Here is a 17,108-nt window from a genome sequence, read left to right on the forward strand (position 1 = left end):
GTGGGTTTTCTTTTCTTTTGGTTTTTAGATTGAGATGTGTGTGTGCATACATCCAGCATTGTGTATTTTTAAATAAAGAATTAGAAATATTAAACAAAGATTTTGAGGGAAAATTAATTTGACTTTAATGTATATGCAAATTACCCAGAATCCAACACCCTTTAGAAGCTAATGACTCTATTTAATAGCCATGTTTTAATGGCAGGCAAGGATAGCTGACGTACAGTAAAAAGTTTCCTTCGGCTCATTTTAGGATATAAGAGAACTTATACTGTAAGAGCTTGTAAAAAATGTTTTAATTATATGTATGTAGTACAAAAAAGTGCCAGTAGGAAAAAGGATAAAGAAGTGCAACATATTCAATGATTTACAGGAGACAGTAAAATACCTCATCTGGTCTCAAGTATATTAGCAGTTAGAGAAATGAAAATATAGGTCAAAAATGTGTGTTTGTGTGTGTGCGGTGTGTCACAGAAGTTAATGTGTCAACCAGGCACCCTTTAACCTGTAAGAAACGTGTGTGTGGTGGGGGTCAGATCACTTTGGAGACAGACTGGGAGAGAGGGGAAGTCAAGGGAGTGGCTTGTTGGTACTATGTGTGTGTGTGTGTGTGAGTGGTGGTGTGCGTGTTTGTGTGTGTGTGTGTATGATGTGGCTGAGGGAGTAGAGCGTCAGAGTAGCGGACGTCCTGACTCCAAGAGGGTTTCTGCTGAGAGAGAGGGAGAGGGAGAGGGAGAGAGAGAGAGAGAGAGAGAGAGAGAGAGAGAGAGGCAGTCGGGTCAGAGAGGAAAAGGTAAATGTCATTCAGATTTTCTCTGCTGTCGCTTGTCACAGACCAACCAGACTTCCTTTTAACTTTTGTATTTACTGAAAGGCCATTTAATCATCTTTCTTCCTCAACCTGCATTTGTTTCTTTCTGACTGGAGAATGGGACGTACCTGCCTCTCTGTTTACCTTTCAGGTTTGTGTACATAACGTTTTATTGCAGAGTTAGATCATTTCTAATCACTCAGGTTGACAGTTTATCTCTTAGGCTGTACATGACACCTTAACAATGCATGAGATGAAACTGGGTCATGGACATATTGGGATTCAAGTTAAGGACAAATCTTACATTTTTAAAACTATAATTATTTTTGTCATTTAACGCTGTATGCAGTGTCTCTGAGGCTACAGGTTTCCATCTTATCTAGGTGTGTTGGGAGAGCACAGGTAGGCGGGTGTTGCAGCTCCAGACAGTTCTGTTTGCTCTCTGATCTAATCATAAACGTGTTGCAAGAAGAGACCTGAGGAAAGAGTTGTTTAACGGTCTTAAACTGGACTAGTGTTTGCATTCGAGAGGTTTTATCTGACTTTTGAGATGAGTTGGGCTCAGAGAAATAAAGTACAGTTGATCCATTTAGAAAGAAAACACCAGAGAGCCGGCTTAGATTGGCATGTGATGATGTGCAGTAAGTAGAAATGGCTTTTAGGCACCGGGCTGAGTTTTTGTGTGGGTTCCCTCACTCCAGATGAGTGTGTGTGTGTGATACTGAGATGATTGCTACTTCATTCCAGCTACTGTATTTCAGTTACTGGAGGTAAGCCGAGTGTGTGGTTCCTCAGGCTGCAGTAATGGAAAAAGAGCCGCCAGGTTTCTTCCTCTCTCCCACGTGAGCACCCAGAAGACCCTCAAATGGTTTGACCATACCAAGGTAGCCAAGGATCTGACTTTCATTGAAAACTCGAGCATTTAAAAAACGTCAATCTGCAGACGACCTCAGCTGTGTGACTTGATGGTTGGAGGAGGTGTGTGCCTCAGCCTCATTGTTGTTCTTTTCTGGTGGAGTTGAGGCTTCAGAGGAATCCAGATGGCCGACGCCTCGCTGTGGTCACGAGAGAGGACAGTTGTTTATGTGTTTACGTGTTTGGATTCTCGCAATTACATTCCAAAGCCTGCAGGCTCCTGAGGCCACATGGGATGAGTGGTTCGGTGTCAGAGTCGGTTCCCCTCTGTCAGGTCTTCACGGTTGGGGCCAGAGGGAAGCCGCTAATGACAGCCTGGTGACTGGCAGCATCTCCAGTTCCACTTTATCTTCACTTTGTTCCCCTCTGCCTCGCTGTCTGTGAGAAATATGTTCCCTGTGGTTTAGTGGGAGCTGTGAGATGATGGCTGTCTGTCTGACTCCTGGTAGAAGCAGGATTGGGAGAGGAGGGGCGGGTGAGGAAAGACTTGTCCTCTCTAATTGTGTTTATGGCTCAAACACAATTCCCTTTTGATTGAGTGACTCCACTCAGAAGGAGAGTGAGTGACCTCTCGCATTATTACACTGTAATGCCTTCAAGTCTTTTGTGTTGATGCAGGAGACTGTTTGTGTCCTACAAAGTCATCAGACACTGTAATCACTCATTAACTGAGCATTACCCTAAATTCCCATTGCATTAGCAACATTCAGCGTCAAGTTTAAAAGCTGAGAAAGCTTCTTTTTTTTTTTACGACCCACAATTTGTGCGCCCTCTCTTTAAGCACCATATGGAAAATGTGAAAGTATGGGAACAAATGACATTGGAGCACCTTTTTAAGTAGATTCAAACTGCTATGATGCCACATGTATTATTTCCACTTGCTGGCTTTTTATGAACACAGAATTCCTTTCACAAATACAGATTGATTTCTCGATTTCAGCAAAAATCTTATTCAGCTTCATTATTATACATTGAATGGTGTGGTGGATTTGTTTATAACCAGAGCAGTGCTACTCCAGGTTTCCTGTTTGTGCTGCTGTCTCCTACTTCAGTGTCTGATTACATTTCTCTTCGTGTGTGTGTGTGTGTGTGTGTGTGTGTGTGTGTGTGTGTGTGTGTGTGTGTGTGTGTGTGTGTGTGTGTGTGTGTGTGTGTGTGTGTGTGTGTGTGTGTGTGTGTGTGTGTGTGTGTGTGTGTGTGTGTGTGTGTGTGTGTGTGTGTGTGTGTGTGTGTGTGTGTGTGTGTGTGTGTGTGTGTGTGTGTGTGTGTGTGTGTGTGTGTGTGTGTGTGTGTGTGTGTGTGTGTGTGTGTGTGTGTAGCCTTTTACAAACACAAAGGTGTGACTTATAAGGTACTCTTCTGACCAGTCTTTAAGAATTACACATGGACGACACATTGTGTTGTTAGGTGTGTGTTTTTGTTGCTTGCTTGTGAGATTTTGAATGTGTTTTCAGAAGTAGTTTGAAGTAAAAGAAGCCTGTAAATCAGGTAATATATTTTAAGTATGTAAGGTCATGTCCTATATGCTTTTTCAGGACCCTCCCATGTTTTTGTGACCCAGAGTCCATCACCTTTTTCTGCTGGGATGTAGTCCTTATTTCAAACGAGTTACAAAATGAAGCATACCACCTGAAGCTCCACGCCTCGAGTGAGCTGTTTGCCCTTTAATAGAAACGTTTTTGCAAGTCCTTGGTGAGTTGTGGATTACAAATATGTGTGGGACAGATTTAAAGTCTGTCTGTGTGCGCACATGTGCTCAGAGGAGTCTTATTTGTGCAGCTGATTTTCCTGTGGAGTAGTTCAAGGTCAGACGAAAGAGGCCCAACAGTAGTGCCGGCATCTTCATCTCTCCCCCTCCCTCCTCCCCTACACACCTCTCCTGTTTCCTCTCCATATGCCAAAATGCTCTTACCTCTCCTCTGAGATCTCAACCCTGATGGAACTTTCCTCTATCTGTGCAGGTTAGGGATAGAGTGTAACGTTTTATTTCATGCCGCCGTCAGACTGCAGGTATTCTTGAAGGAAGCTACTCGAGGCAAATTAGGCTGTGAAGCTGAGATATGCATTGAATGTATCTGTCGGCTCCTTTCTGGGCGTCTCTCTCCCTCCTTCAGACACATACAATGGAAAATAAAACAGATTATGACTTGTCCAGCTGTCCATACATGTCGCTCATCATAGCTGAAAGATTTGACCTCAACCTCCAACAAAATACTTTTATGATCTCCAGCTGACCTGAAACGGATGATCAGAGGACTCGTGTTTTACTCTAATCAGAGAAATGAGTTGGCAGTTTGTTCTGATTAAAAACCTGAAGACATCGTGACCTGAGCAATTTAAAGAGCATGATACGTCTGGAGTAGGGCTGCTCAATTATGACAAAAATCATAATCTCGATTATTTGGGTCAATAATTGTAATTGCGATTATTAAATGCGATTATTCATTGACTTTGAAAGCATCCATTTATTGGAGGAAAACAAAATTTGAACAGTATGTTTTTAACAGTTGATTACCCTGAACTTATATATAACTTAGTAAAACTCAACTGAAACCCCCCCCCAAAAAAAAAAAAAAAAAAGTAATAATAAAAAAAAAATCGTTTTATTTCGATTACATTGTTTTCGTAATCGCGATTAAAATACGATTAATTGAGCAGCCCTAGTCTGGAGTTTTTATGGAAATGCACTGAGCACGTGTTCCTCTTTTCTTCTCCAGGAGACAGAGCGGGAGAGTCACAGTGAGCAGGAGCGTGTCCGATCTCAGATCCGGGATTTAAGGGGACAGCAAACGCAACAAAGCAAAGAGCTGCAGAGAAAAGGTGAGAAACACTGCCAAACTACTCACTCGCTGACTAACACCATTTTTCTAAAACCTACACACACTTAGATCTTGTTTTAGCTATGCCACACTTTTGGGATTGCTTTAAACATTCACCTAAAGGTCAAGTTTGTGTAAGAATTCGAAGCCAACACTGACCACCTCTGTTGCGTTTATGACTGCACACATCCGACTCCATGCAATTTCCTCTCCACTGCCTGCCTCAGCTGAAGGAGCCTTTCTCCCCAGGTGGCGGTCAGGAGGTCATATTAATTCATCTAACCTTATTAACTGTTTGGAGAACCTCACAGCCATAGGCTTAATTACTTCTTAGGTGTGAAGTCCTTTCATTAACCACTTTGTTAGCCACACCATTAATAAACTATCATGAATGCGAACCTTCAGGAGAGGATGAATGGGCTTCTTTCACTTCCATTTGACACTTTGCAGGCACAGAGCTGACTATGAATAGCTTGTAAAATGACAAAAGTGCATTGAGACACAAATGTGGTTACACGCCTATCTACAGTGCAGTCCAAATCAAACCATCTATGGCAAACTATATGTTTGAAAAAGCCCCTGATATAGGAAACCAATCTTAACTTTGATTATCCTTGGCTGAACATGAAAGAGTTTCTTTTCTTTTATTTAATCTCGGGGCCTGGCTGACCTAAACAGCCATAGTGGTGTCATTCTGTGTGGCCTGGTGTGCCCTGGACTTGGCTCTCTGTGTCCGTCTCATGGGTCTGGGGTTGGTGGTGGGGTTATGGGAAGCAACAGAGGAAAACCCAACAGCCACACCTCTGCTAAATAAAGCTGATACCAGAACAGAACTAAGGTCTAGTGAACTTGGCCGAGAAACTCCCCACTGTTCCTGATTTATCCATTCCCTACATAACAATTTAAACCAGGGTGAAACCAGGGTGAACAACCAAGGGACCACCGTAGAAAAGCCGGTTAGGAATGTGCCTTTTTTTTTTTTAAAGGAAACAAAGACACTGACATTTGTGGTTGGGAAAGGACAGCGTAGACAGGGTGGGCCGGTGGTTCTTCAGTGGGCGGCTGTGTCTCAGCAGAGAGAAAGTAGCAGAAAATAAGAGATTGTCTTGGACCATGCATGGCGGGTTTTTTTTTTTTTTAATGCAGCAAAAAACGCATACCTCTCAGACAAAAAGCTTATATTTATTTACCTCAATGACCATGTGTTTAGCAGAACTTCAAAATGTAATGTTCGGAGAGACGATCAGTGGAATGTGCCTTGAGTTCCCAAAAGAGAGAAACTCACACAACATCATGGTCTGCAACTGTGATACCGTGCAAAAAGTGTATCCCAAAATTAGACCAGAAATCCCCCAAATGAGTGATAGGAAAAATCTGAGAGGTTGAACTGGAACTGTCAACAAATCTGGGGGATTTTGCATCTTCGAGACAAGGCAGGATATCTGATCATTATACCGTGCTTTCTCTGAGACATAATGCAACCTGTGCAAGAGTTTAGAGGAGGCATTGCTTCACTAAGAAGGTTTACAAGCCAATAAGGTTGGAAACCCTCGCATATGACCTTAAAAGGATTTTCTAAAGCAGACTCACCTTTTTTTTTTTATTGCAATAATTGGTTGCTGCAATGTCACTTTTCTTTATATGGTTGCATTATTAAGAGTAAATGCTTTTAATGAGACACATTTTTTAGTAACAATAAAAGCCACGGAGTGATTAGCCCATGTTGAGCCCGGGTCATTGCACCAGCAGGCGAAGTGGAGTCAGAAAAGCTTGTTGACCAGTTCACAGCAACGGAAAATGCTAGCTTTCCTCGGGTCATTGCTTCGGTGTGAAGGGCTAAATAAAACCCTTACTCAGCCTTTGTTTGTGCCCTATATATTGACTGGCTGCCAAATGCACAAGCGCAGGCTGCTTCTGTAGCTATTTCAGAGCTAAGAGCAAGCCTCTCATTATCCAGCAGCAACGGGATTTTCCAAGAAATCGCTACACAATAGACATGACCGTTTCCCAATGGCACAACATGCACAATAATGTATACGTTTATTGAGCAGTAATTGCATTTGGGTTGAGTGCCTCATTAGATTCAGACACTGCTCTCAAGCAGACCATTGTGTCACATGTGAGATTGGCAGCCATTTTTTGTCCTAATTGTGTATCATTACTACGTTATCTATCCAGCCTGTATTACATAATCATCTGGTCTGTTAATCAACATCCTGCTTCCATTTATAAATTGATTGTAAACAAATTAGCAAACTTTTTTCTGGCACGTGTTAAGATTTAATAAATACTTTCGATCAATTTGCTGCAAATGTTATTGTATACTGACAGTCCTGCATGAGACAGAAGAGAAACAATGCTCCTTATGGCAATTTCAAGATTTGAACATGCAGAATTAAAACGATCAATAAGTAACTCAGTGTCAGGGTCAATCACTGGTCAAACTACGATTATCAAATATAATTCAAGATTCTGCAACTGAATTGCCTATTTCACGCCTTAGATCATTTCAGAAATATATTTGAGTATACTGTTTAGCCCTACAATTAGAAAGTGTACGACCCAGGTTGCCATTTTTGAAATTCAAGGCAAGGTCAAGAATATCTAAAGTATTTTTTTACAAAGTTACCTACTGTAGATTTAACAAAGCTGTGAACTTCCTGTCTTGCTGGAAATGAAAGGGCATTTCCGCGGCTGCTGGTCACGTTAATTGATTGTTTTTTAAATGACAGCCTTGCATACTTCCTGAACCCCAATTGTTTGCAGTGTTAACACAGACACACACAGCTCACACAGAACTGTTTTCATGCTTTGGTGTGTTCATGGGATGTGGGAATCTGATGCATTCCTGGTTTTCTCCATTTTCCTTATCTGCGGTACGTACACAACCTCAGATATTCCATCACTTGAAGCACCATAGGGTGTTGGAGGTAGAGACTGTAACAGAGGGAGGATGTGGGCTGTGTTGTTTGTAGTGTGGTTTCCTGAGGAGAGAAGGAGCAGTGAAGGACCCTGGACAGAGGGGAGGGGGAAGTACTTGTCCTAGTCTCTATTTCACCCCCACTTCCTCCATACCGCCTATGGTTTAGCCACATGCTCGCTCTCTTTAGTCTTGACCCCTCCTTCTATTCTACGCACATCCACCGACACAATCTCACAGATCTTGCTCAGGAACTGAGGCCAGTCTGGAGGAAATGCCTTCATCCCCTCATGTCTCCACGTGCCTCCTCTGTGATCCTGAGTGGTATATTCTAGCCTGGCCTGTACCCACATAAGTATTTCATATCCATCACTTCAATCTCATACTTCACCACCTACTGCTTTCCTTTACTCACAGACAATAACACCCTTTTTACTGAAGTTCACTACTAGTGTGAGAGAAAAGTAATATGAGAATCTGTTTTTGTAACAGGAAAGCTACAAGGTACAGAAAGGCTTTCGTTACTTTTTGATTGAATTTGTTTCCCGTTGCAGGCTCCAGCTCAGACATGGTGCTGGATCTGGATCACCTGGGGAAGGACGATGGCCCTGCAGCGCTGCTGATCCAGCCTCAGAGAGAGGCTGAGAGCAGCGAGCCGGACCTCGTCCTGTCTCATCGTCAGAGGTCCGACTCCTCAGCGTCAGACCGCAGTGCGACCTCTGGGCTCTCCAGGTCCAATCTGGATTCTGTGGCTTCAGAGAAGAGCGGGGGCTCAGCTTTCAGAGGCCGGCTGGACTCTGGAGCCTCGGACAGGAGCCAGAGTCCCTTCCAGAGAGGTCGGCTGGACTCTGGGGCTTCAGAGCGGAGCGTCGGCTCCCTGACCCACATCAGGCAGAGACTGGGTTCAGATGTCTCAGACTCCGGCGTCAGACCCCGTCTGGGCTCCGGGGCTTCAGACAGCGCTGGGCTTTTGTCACGGAAAAGGACGGACTCGGGGACATCTGTTAGTGCGAGTGTGTCCTCTGAGGAGAGGGGTCCAGCAGAGGATGTGGAGGTATCCACGAGCGGTTCCACTTACAGCACAGATTCAGAAGTTGAGAGCGTAAGTCAAGGTCCAGCCAGCCTTCAGGCTCCGTCCAAACAGGACAGCATCATCGACCAGGAGCAGCCGGATGGAGCCGTCTTATCCCGGAAAGATCCTGTTAATGGCCTGCTCAACGGCAGCATCAAGGGAAAATTTGACTTCCAGAAAGAAAAGGTAGAGTGCACAGTCTTTGTATGAACTTGTTGTCTTTGAGGAGACAAATTAAAAGAAAAACATTATAAATACAGCATCCATACAGTGCAGGAGGGCCACTGACTAGTTTAATGAGCATGGCGATAATCAAAGCATGTTTACCAAATAAATCAATAAGAATTTCTGATACTTCCCCAAGTTTTTAATAATTTTCCTCTTTTAATACTAACAATACATACAAAACATATTTGAATACTAAGAAAGGAAAATGGGGCAATGTAGATCTTTTCCAAGTCTTACTGAGACACCTTTCATTTGGCCTCCCATCTGTGTCTATTTCAGCCAGCTTAACATCAGCTGTACACATTATAATTGTGCCACTAGAGTGGGGTGTTGAACCACATAGCCTCACAGTAACATGCACCAACAGTCCAAGCTCTTTCCTTCTTTCTTCTCCATCATCCCACCCCAGATACTCGTTCTTCAGTGACACCCAGGTCACATCGGCATCCATAAACACAACTCGCGGAGCCTCTGTTAGGTGCTGTTTAACTTTTGTTACTTAGCTACACAAACAAACTTTGCACCTGAGTGTCTCTGCTTCACCTCAGCGGCGTGTCGGCCTCACCTGCTCTCAGAGAGGGATAGAAAGCACTGTGGCCAGAGGTTCTGTCTCTCTTCAGCCCAGAGCGTGCACACACACACACACACACACACACACACACACACACACACACACACACACACACACACACACACACACACACTCGGGTCACCGTGACGCCATCGCGTTGCTCCTCTAAATGTGTTTACTCAAGGCTGGCCCCGGACTTCTTTTATTGTTCCCTGCAAGATACGCTGATGCTCATTCTCCAGAGAGTAATGTAAACACTCTGGGGCCCATCATGGCTCCGCTGCCAAAAAAAGAACAGAGTCCCACCACTTCACTCCAAACACAAATGTTACATAAAGAAAACACCACCGGTTGATTCTGTTTTTAGGATGGTGTGTGTGTGTGTGTGTGGCCCTGTGGTTGTTAAAAATAGTGCATGCTAACTAGGGATGGGAATTTGAAAGCAAATGTATATTCAAATATTCGACCCCCAAAAAAACGGTTAACCGAAATGTATATATCCTATTTAAAAAAATTAATAAAAAAAAAAAAGTGAAGATTTAATTTTGAAAAATAAATACATGTTCAAATAAGTATAGAAACCAAGTCGAATTTGTCAAATGTATTGAACTGGTGATCACAGTTTGAACAGTTGATAGCTATAGGCCTACAGCTTTCATGCTTAAAACATAACTTGTTTTTTAAATGAAAGAGGGATCATACACAAACAACATAACGGGTTAGGGTAACGTAACCCTATCACAACAGAGATCAACAACCTGTAGCAGGGCCTATGCACAGAATGCAGCTATTCAATACTCATTCTTGTTGAAGAGTATGAGCAGGTCTACTCAGGGGAGAGGCGGGTGCGGAGGCGATTCACAATCAGGCCAGCTGGAATCTGGGCATAAGATGAGGTTTGAGTCTGTTTGATCTGCGTGTAGGGAGGGGCAGCAGCCATATCGTTAGCTAGAACTAGCTAGATCTGATGGATTTGGACATAAACGCAAGTGAAGTATAACCGGACGCGAGAGAGAGAGAGAGAGAGAGAGAGAGCTCAGCACCTGCAGCTCTGCCCACTGTGAGGGACCGATGAGCGGAGCAAAACACACCTTTAGACCTAACACATTTAGCTATGGCACTGTCATATACATTGAATTATTCCATTTGATCATATGTAATCAACTTAGGCACCCTTCCCAAAAAAATTAAAATAATTCATAACTCATATTATCATATTCGAATACCTGAATAATTTCGAATATTCGATTAATCGTTCCCATTCCTAATGCTAACCCCTTATCTCTTATACTTCCTCTACTGATTGTTCCATAATGTTTCTTTGTTTTGTTTCTGTTTTTTAGATGACAATAATCAGTGATCTGCCCCTCAATAATGGCAAAGCAAAGGATTCTGGTAAGAAACTAGTCATTTCCAGCTTCTCAAATATAAATATGTGCTACATCTCTTTCTTTTGAATTTTTGTCAATTTATCAGGTTTGGTGTGAGTAGTGTTGATTGGAAAGAACATATTTATTTTCAGATACTTATTATAAATAATATCTTTAAAGGCAGGGTAGGTAAGAATGGAGAAACCAGCTCGAGTGCGCTAGAATTTGAAAGTACACAGCCGAAAAAAATCTGCCCCTTCCTTCAGACTTCCTTACAGAGCCCCTCCTCCAAGACACACGAACGCACACATGACCAATGAGCGCAAGAGATAAGTTTGTGCACAGGTGGAAGGCTGACAGGCAGGTAGGCCATCGAGTTACTTTAGCCGGGCCGGCTCAGATGATTGGTCGTGCTTTTTACAGTACTACGGCTTCCACAGATTGTATTTATTGTCAAAGCATTTCATGTATTCATTGCTATCGGGATGTTAAGAGCATTCCATGGAATATAACAAAGTGTTTCTGGAGTGAATTACCTACCCATACCTTTAATGCTCCTAAACCTACGTGCACAGATTAATTTGGTTTAGTTTATTAATATTGCACTCGTCGTCTTCATCAGGGAAACTGAAGTGGGTAAAACAATCGCACCATAGTTCATCCCCAGTAGGACTCCATGAAGACAATGGAGCCATTAGTGGGACCGTATAGAGCCACTCACAGTAGTGCTGTGATGAGGGCATGTTATACAATGTACGCTTTCTTTTACTGGAGAGAGCTCTTAGCTGTGTCTATTTTATTATAAACAGTTTTCCTTGCGAGCAGCACATCTTTTTTTATTTGGCAGGATGACCTCAGTGGATATATTCTCCTCTAATCACTAAGGATTTTTCCACTGGAGAGTCTGTGTGAAATCATGAGCTCTGTACACATTATTTGAAAGTATTAAGGATCAGAGAATGGAAAATAAAGAGAGTGGAAGAAACATGTCCTGAAAAGTCCAAAAAATACAACCTGAAAGATGGTTAAAGAGGGGGAGTTAAGTCAAGCAAAATAAAGCGTCTGGAACAAAACCTAGAGAGAGGATGAAAGGAGGATTTGTAGAGGGCTTTTTAAGTGGAGGAGGATATAAGGAAAGCAGGATAAAATATAAATCTGCTCAATTCAAACTGAATAGTGGAAGAGATCCAGACTGTGCTGTATTTTTCTGTGATTGTAACTCCCCCCATGCATTATGTCCTTACAGCACCTGAGAAGAAAGTGGTATTGGAACAATTCAACCGAACCAACTCTGTACGCGATCGAATGCGTAAATTCACTGAAGCAACCCAGAGCGCAAACGTCCCAGCTCTGAGGAAAGCTCCTCTGAGGAACGGCACCTCCTCCGGCAGCAGCCAGGCGAATCTGTCCAGAGCCACCGAGATGTTTACACACACAGGAGCATCCCTCAGCACATCTGGAGACAGGCCAGAGAGGCCACGTGTGGACTCCACATGTCACACCTCCGCAGCATCCCAGAGTCAAGCCGTACCTCAGCCAAGAGGTGTGGCCAGCAAACCTCTGTCTTCAGCCGGCCAATGGCAGAGCTCCGTAGGCGGGACGAGGCATCCAGCAGAAAAAGATGCGCATGCCTCCAGTAACTCAAAGGAAGACGGGACCCCAGGGAGAGCAGCTGAGCAGCAGGTCACCCAGGGAGAGGCAGACCCCGACATGAAGACTTTCCTCACTATCGAGATCAAGGATGGGCGCACCACCTCCACCTCTACGTCCTCCCCCAGGGGCAACATGGTGCCCATCACCAACATGACCCCACGCATCACCACTAATCCTCTGGGGCAGAGAGGAGGTAAGAGCACCTACCTTACAGTGCTACAATAACTCTCAAATAACTATTTTCCAAAATGTTAATTCAGGATTAGAAGGACTTCTGAACACATGTGTTTATTAAACCACTTAATACACCATTATTTCTAGGTGACACTTGTTTATATTTACCTTTTTTTCTTTTTTTTTTAAAAAGCTCAATTACAACATGCCGATTAGCAGCGCTGTGTTTTAGGTCATTTGAGTCTTAATTTAGCGACGTTATGTCTCTACTTGCTAGTATCAATCCTTGGATCATAAAGGAATCCCAGTCGCTGTGGGAGGCGACCGGCACCAAGGAAACGGTCACATGTGGGCCGATGACAAGCAGAGCGCGTGGATGAGTGGGGATAGATGTTAGGGCTGAATATGAAGCTGCGTGATTGAACTGAAGGGTATTTGTTATGGAGTAGGGGAGTTAGTGCAGTGTGGAGGGGTGAGGTCAGGAGTCAACAGAAGCGAGTATATTTGGGACAAAGGAGACAATAATTGGCTCTCAGGCCAGACTGAATGGTGATACTGTAACAGTGCAAGTGAAGGAGGCTGCTCGCCCACACAGGGCTTTGTTTGTTCCATGCTGTATATATTGTCTCCCCCCTACACTTATCTCAGACACTTTCTTTAACCATTCTCCTTGGTGTGCTTTGAAATAAGAGATATTTTTCTGGTTAACCATCAGAGTTAACCATTGGAGTCCCAGCAGTTTAAGACACTGAGATTCTCAATTTGGATGTAGCATTGTCACTTTTATTGTAGTCTACTATCAGAAAAGGTGTCCATGCATTTCACGCTTCATTTTGTCTTACTGTTATTAAATCAGCATAACAGTAAAATACAGAAAATAAGTTATGAAACGTGAGGAAATAAAACAAAACATACACCCCTGGTTGGGCGTAAACCATCAAAACGACTCCTAATGGAACAAAATATAAAGAACTTTTCTAATTAGTCAAATAAAAAAAGATGGAACAAGAAAACGTATGAATGTCACCGTGCAGCAGATCAAAAACATTGTCACTCCTCTGAAACAGTTCAGAAATACTGCATGGCCTTATCAGTGGTATTCAGCTCTGCTTTTTCTAAATGATGTATTCTTCAATTCATACTTACAAGTATACTTTAAATACTAAATTAGGTCCAATGTTGTAGTTCTTAGAGAAATGCAACAAGTATTCAAAAAGGCATATTTGTAGTGTGTGAGTTTCTGTATAGTTCACTAACTTAAGGTACATTTAAGTAGCAGGACAGTCTCCTACAAACACATAGTTCCTGAACATGTACCTACTCAGCAGCACAGTACATACTCACAGTACAAGCAGGGGATTATTAATTGCATGACACAAAAACATGAATAGCTGAGATGTCGGTGTGTTTCAGAAGCAGAGCTGCTCCAGCTGCTATAACTGTACAGTCCAAACAAGACGTGTTAGGTTTCATCTCTTCCCTGAAACCGGGACCTCCAAACCAAACTGTTTATGTAAGACTAAAGCTGAACCTGTGTGATTACACCTCTTAAAACGCCCCCCCCCCCCCCCCCTCTCCACTGACACATACTGGCAGCCCCACTGGGCTCCTCCACGAGGTTCACAACGGTTTTTTCCAGCTCCGTTTGCTTTAATGGCTTTGGGCTCCTTTTTTGGGAACCAGCCTGTCTCCCACTGACCAAAGACAGGCTGGGATTGTGTCTCCGGTTTCTCTTAAAAGCACCTTCCCCGAGTCTTAAATGTAAACTATGCTGAGCTGGTGTGTGTCAGTCTTGTATTGTATGATATAGCTTGGATGGGGGTGGGGGGGTTTGAAAGCAGGTCGCAGGGAAATCCATGTGCAGGTAAATAAAGAGAGATGTTTATATTAAAGGTGACGTCATCCACATTTTCTCGCCTCTCTCATTAGCCAAGGGAACGTGTTGTTTATGACACTATGGCAGCTTATGTAACGGACTAAACACAGTGCAGGACCACATATGAATCTTTTTTGATGTTCTTATATTCAACCCATAGCTTTGCAATGTTTCTCCATGTTCATTTTGGTCTTCACTTGTATCCGTTTCAGAGCTGACCCTCGGCCTCAGAGCTACACCGTTCAAGATCTCCTCATCCAGCCTCTCCTCCGGATCCTCCATCAAGGTACAGTCTGCCATTGTAACGTCTATTCTGGGAAATGATCATAACATTGAGGCTTTGCAGAATCTGGAGACGGAATCTGTCAAACATGGATCAAAACCACATTCCCAGTTGGATCCAATTTTGTAGATTAATGCACTGTTTTTACCCTCTCTTGCATTTCAATTGAAGTCCACTGTGTGTTTGCTGCGTCCCTGTCACAGCCATCACCTATAAAGGCCTGAAACGCAAGTGAGCCGGGACAGTGAGAGACAGACAGAGGGTGTACAAAGGAGGGAGACGAGGGAAGAACAGTGTTTATCAAACACAGAGTGGGTAGCCAGTCACATCTGTCCTTGTAGGGTATGTGAAGGAGAGAGAGCAGAGGGAGGTGCTCTGGGCATTCCTTGTTTTCTCTCGGCAGGCCGTGCCCGCTGAGATTTATCTGGGAAATGTTTCCCCGAGGACACCTGTCTGTCTTCATGCACACTGATTGTTGTCCATCTGCATCAAGACACATGTTGACAGAAGTTGTTCTTCGCGTCTATTCTTAGGGGCCAATGCAAAAGATTCATCTCGTGTCGGAGTCTTACTGACCCCCTCCCCTCTTACAGTGACCTTGGGGGTTAGAAAGAACAGCTAAACTCCCATTTGCCTCGTTCCTCAACCTCCTCGCTCCTCCATGAAAGGAAGTGTCTTGGGGAATGGGGAGTGGGGGACTGAGGGGGTGAGGAGAGGAGAAGTGGTGAACTATTTAATCTTTAATGGCTGTGTATTCCCCCCCTGTGTGGAGAACAGCTGTAATCTGGTAATGGGATCACGGAGTTGGTTAATTACGGCTGGGAGGGGGCTCTACGAGGCTTCGGGGTGAATTGAAGGTGTTTGAATGAGACTGTCTCCATCAGTTAGGCTCTTGCTGAGACGCACAGACACAGGGGCCGGTACATAGTAAGATAACACAGCAGTCTTTCTTGAAAAGGGATCTAGCGGCAAAAGATTGGAGGCGTGTGGCTGAGTGGATAGAGATTGCGTTTATACTCGTCTGAGTGATATTACGACCATATCATAACGGCATGCAGGTAACGCCTTGTACTGACATGTGAATGATTTCTTTTTTTTAGTATGATGTATTTTAGATGGTGCTAACATATATACATGTGGTTGAAGAATCCAGATCATTTTTCATTTAAAATAGTTCATTTACCTCTGTGGAGCTCTCACTGACTGCATGCCAGCACCAATAGGCTGGGTTTCACATACATGGTTATGATCATCATTGTATAGGCTCATTATGAATGCCTCCATTGATGAAACCACAAGACTATGACAAGTAGGCCTTCATCTCTTTTCCTCACTTAGCTGATATTTCACCAGCTTCCACCAGATCTGCTCAAGTTTCCCCTAAAGTACACTGAGCCTGAGTGACTTGGCTAATGAGATTTTAAAAACAGCAGCAGACACTGTTAGTAAGCATCGACTAAAGGGGAGGCAGCTTGGTTACCTACAGACTGATCCAGAGACCACCTGCTCTCTGGCTTTACCTGGTTTAGTGGAAGTTCTAGGTTGTGTGAGATGTCAGGGATTTATTGTGAATCCTCTTAAATAGGAGACACAATGTAGGGCTGCTCGATTATGGCAAAAATCATCATCTCGATTATTTGGGTCAATAATTGTAATTGCGATTATTAAATGCGATTATTCATTGACTTTGAAAACATCCATTTATTGGAGAAAAAAAATGTCAACAGCATGTTTTTAACAGTTGATTACCCTGAACTTTAAGTATAATTCAACTAAAATAAAAAAAACATTAATAAAAAAAAAAAAAGTAATAATAAAAAATTACAGTTTTATTTTGATTACGTTGTTTTTTGTAATCGTTGCAAGCCGTAATCGCGATTAAAATACGATTAATTGAGCAGCCCTAGCACAATGTATACAGTTGTGTTCATTAGTGAGTAGATATTTAGTGTCGTAAAAAGAGTTTTAATCTGTTTTTCCTATTTTGGTGCTGATCATTGTTGTTTATTTACCACAGTGGTTCCCGCTGAGGCTCTGATCTGTTTGGGTGGTCTGGGCTTCTTCTCGGTGGTCCAAATTCAGCACTCGTACCCTCCCCTATTTCTTAAAGGGTATTCTTTTAAGATTCTAATAAAACACGCTGTTATCGCAATCTATTTAAGGGTCAACAGAGATAAATGTTCTAAGAAGCAATGAACAGACTTCAAAGCAAATGATAGTGTTGGAGGCCTAGCTGCTCTTTCTTTATTATAAAAGATGAAGAGGAAGTTAACGGTCAAGATGCTTGTAGGTTTCCAGCTCAGTGATGAGAGCTGCTTTCAGACAGGTGAGGCCTGCAGCTGGGTATTGATGCCTCGTTCTCAGTGATCGCAGCTGCCCCTGCTCATCTCAGCTGTCCACTGTGCACGGCCTTGAA

At 43.2% G+C, this 17,108-nt stretch overlaps 1 protein-coding gene across 6 annotated transcripts in view; it reads left to right on the plus strand.

Moving 5' to 3' along the window:
* Positions 1–17,108, plus strand: part of smtnb (smoothelin b) — a 49,445-nt gene that overhangs the window by 19,493 nt on the left and 12,844 nt on the right. For 5 of the 6 annotated variants that reach the window (XM_079686689.1, XM_079686691.1, XM_079686690.1 and 2 more), the window contains exons 6-10: positions 4,444–4,546; positions 8,020–8,723; positions 10,680–10,731; positions 11,953–12,552; positions 14,622–14,695. In XM_079686689.1, coding sequence (XP_079542815.1) covers positions 4,444–4,546; positions 8,020–8,723; positions 10,680–10,731; positions 11,953–12,552; positions 14,622–14,695 — 1,533 coding nt within the window. Of the gene's footprint in view, positions 1–771; positions 963–4,443; positions 4,547–8,019; positions 8,724–10,679; positions 10,732–11,952; positions 12,553–14,621; positions 14,696–17,108 lie in introns of those variants that run through there. The other variant, XM_079686694.1, reaches the window with a different exon arrangement.

This window comes from Notothenia rossii, assembly GCF_949606895.1.
Source record: "Notothenia rossii genome assembly, chromosome: 6".
Taxonomy (NCBI): Eukaryota; Metazoa; Chordata; class Actinopteri; order Perciformes; family Nototheniidae; genus Notothenia; species Notothenia rossii.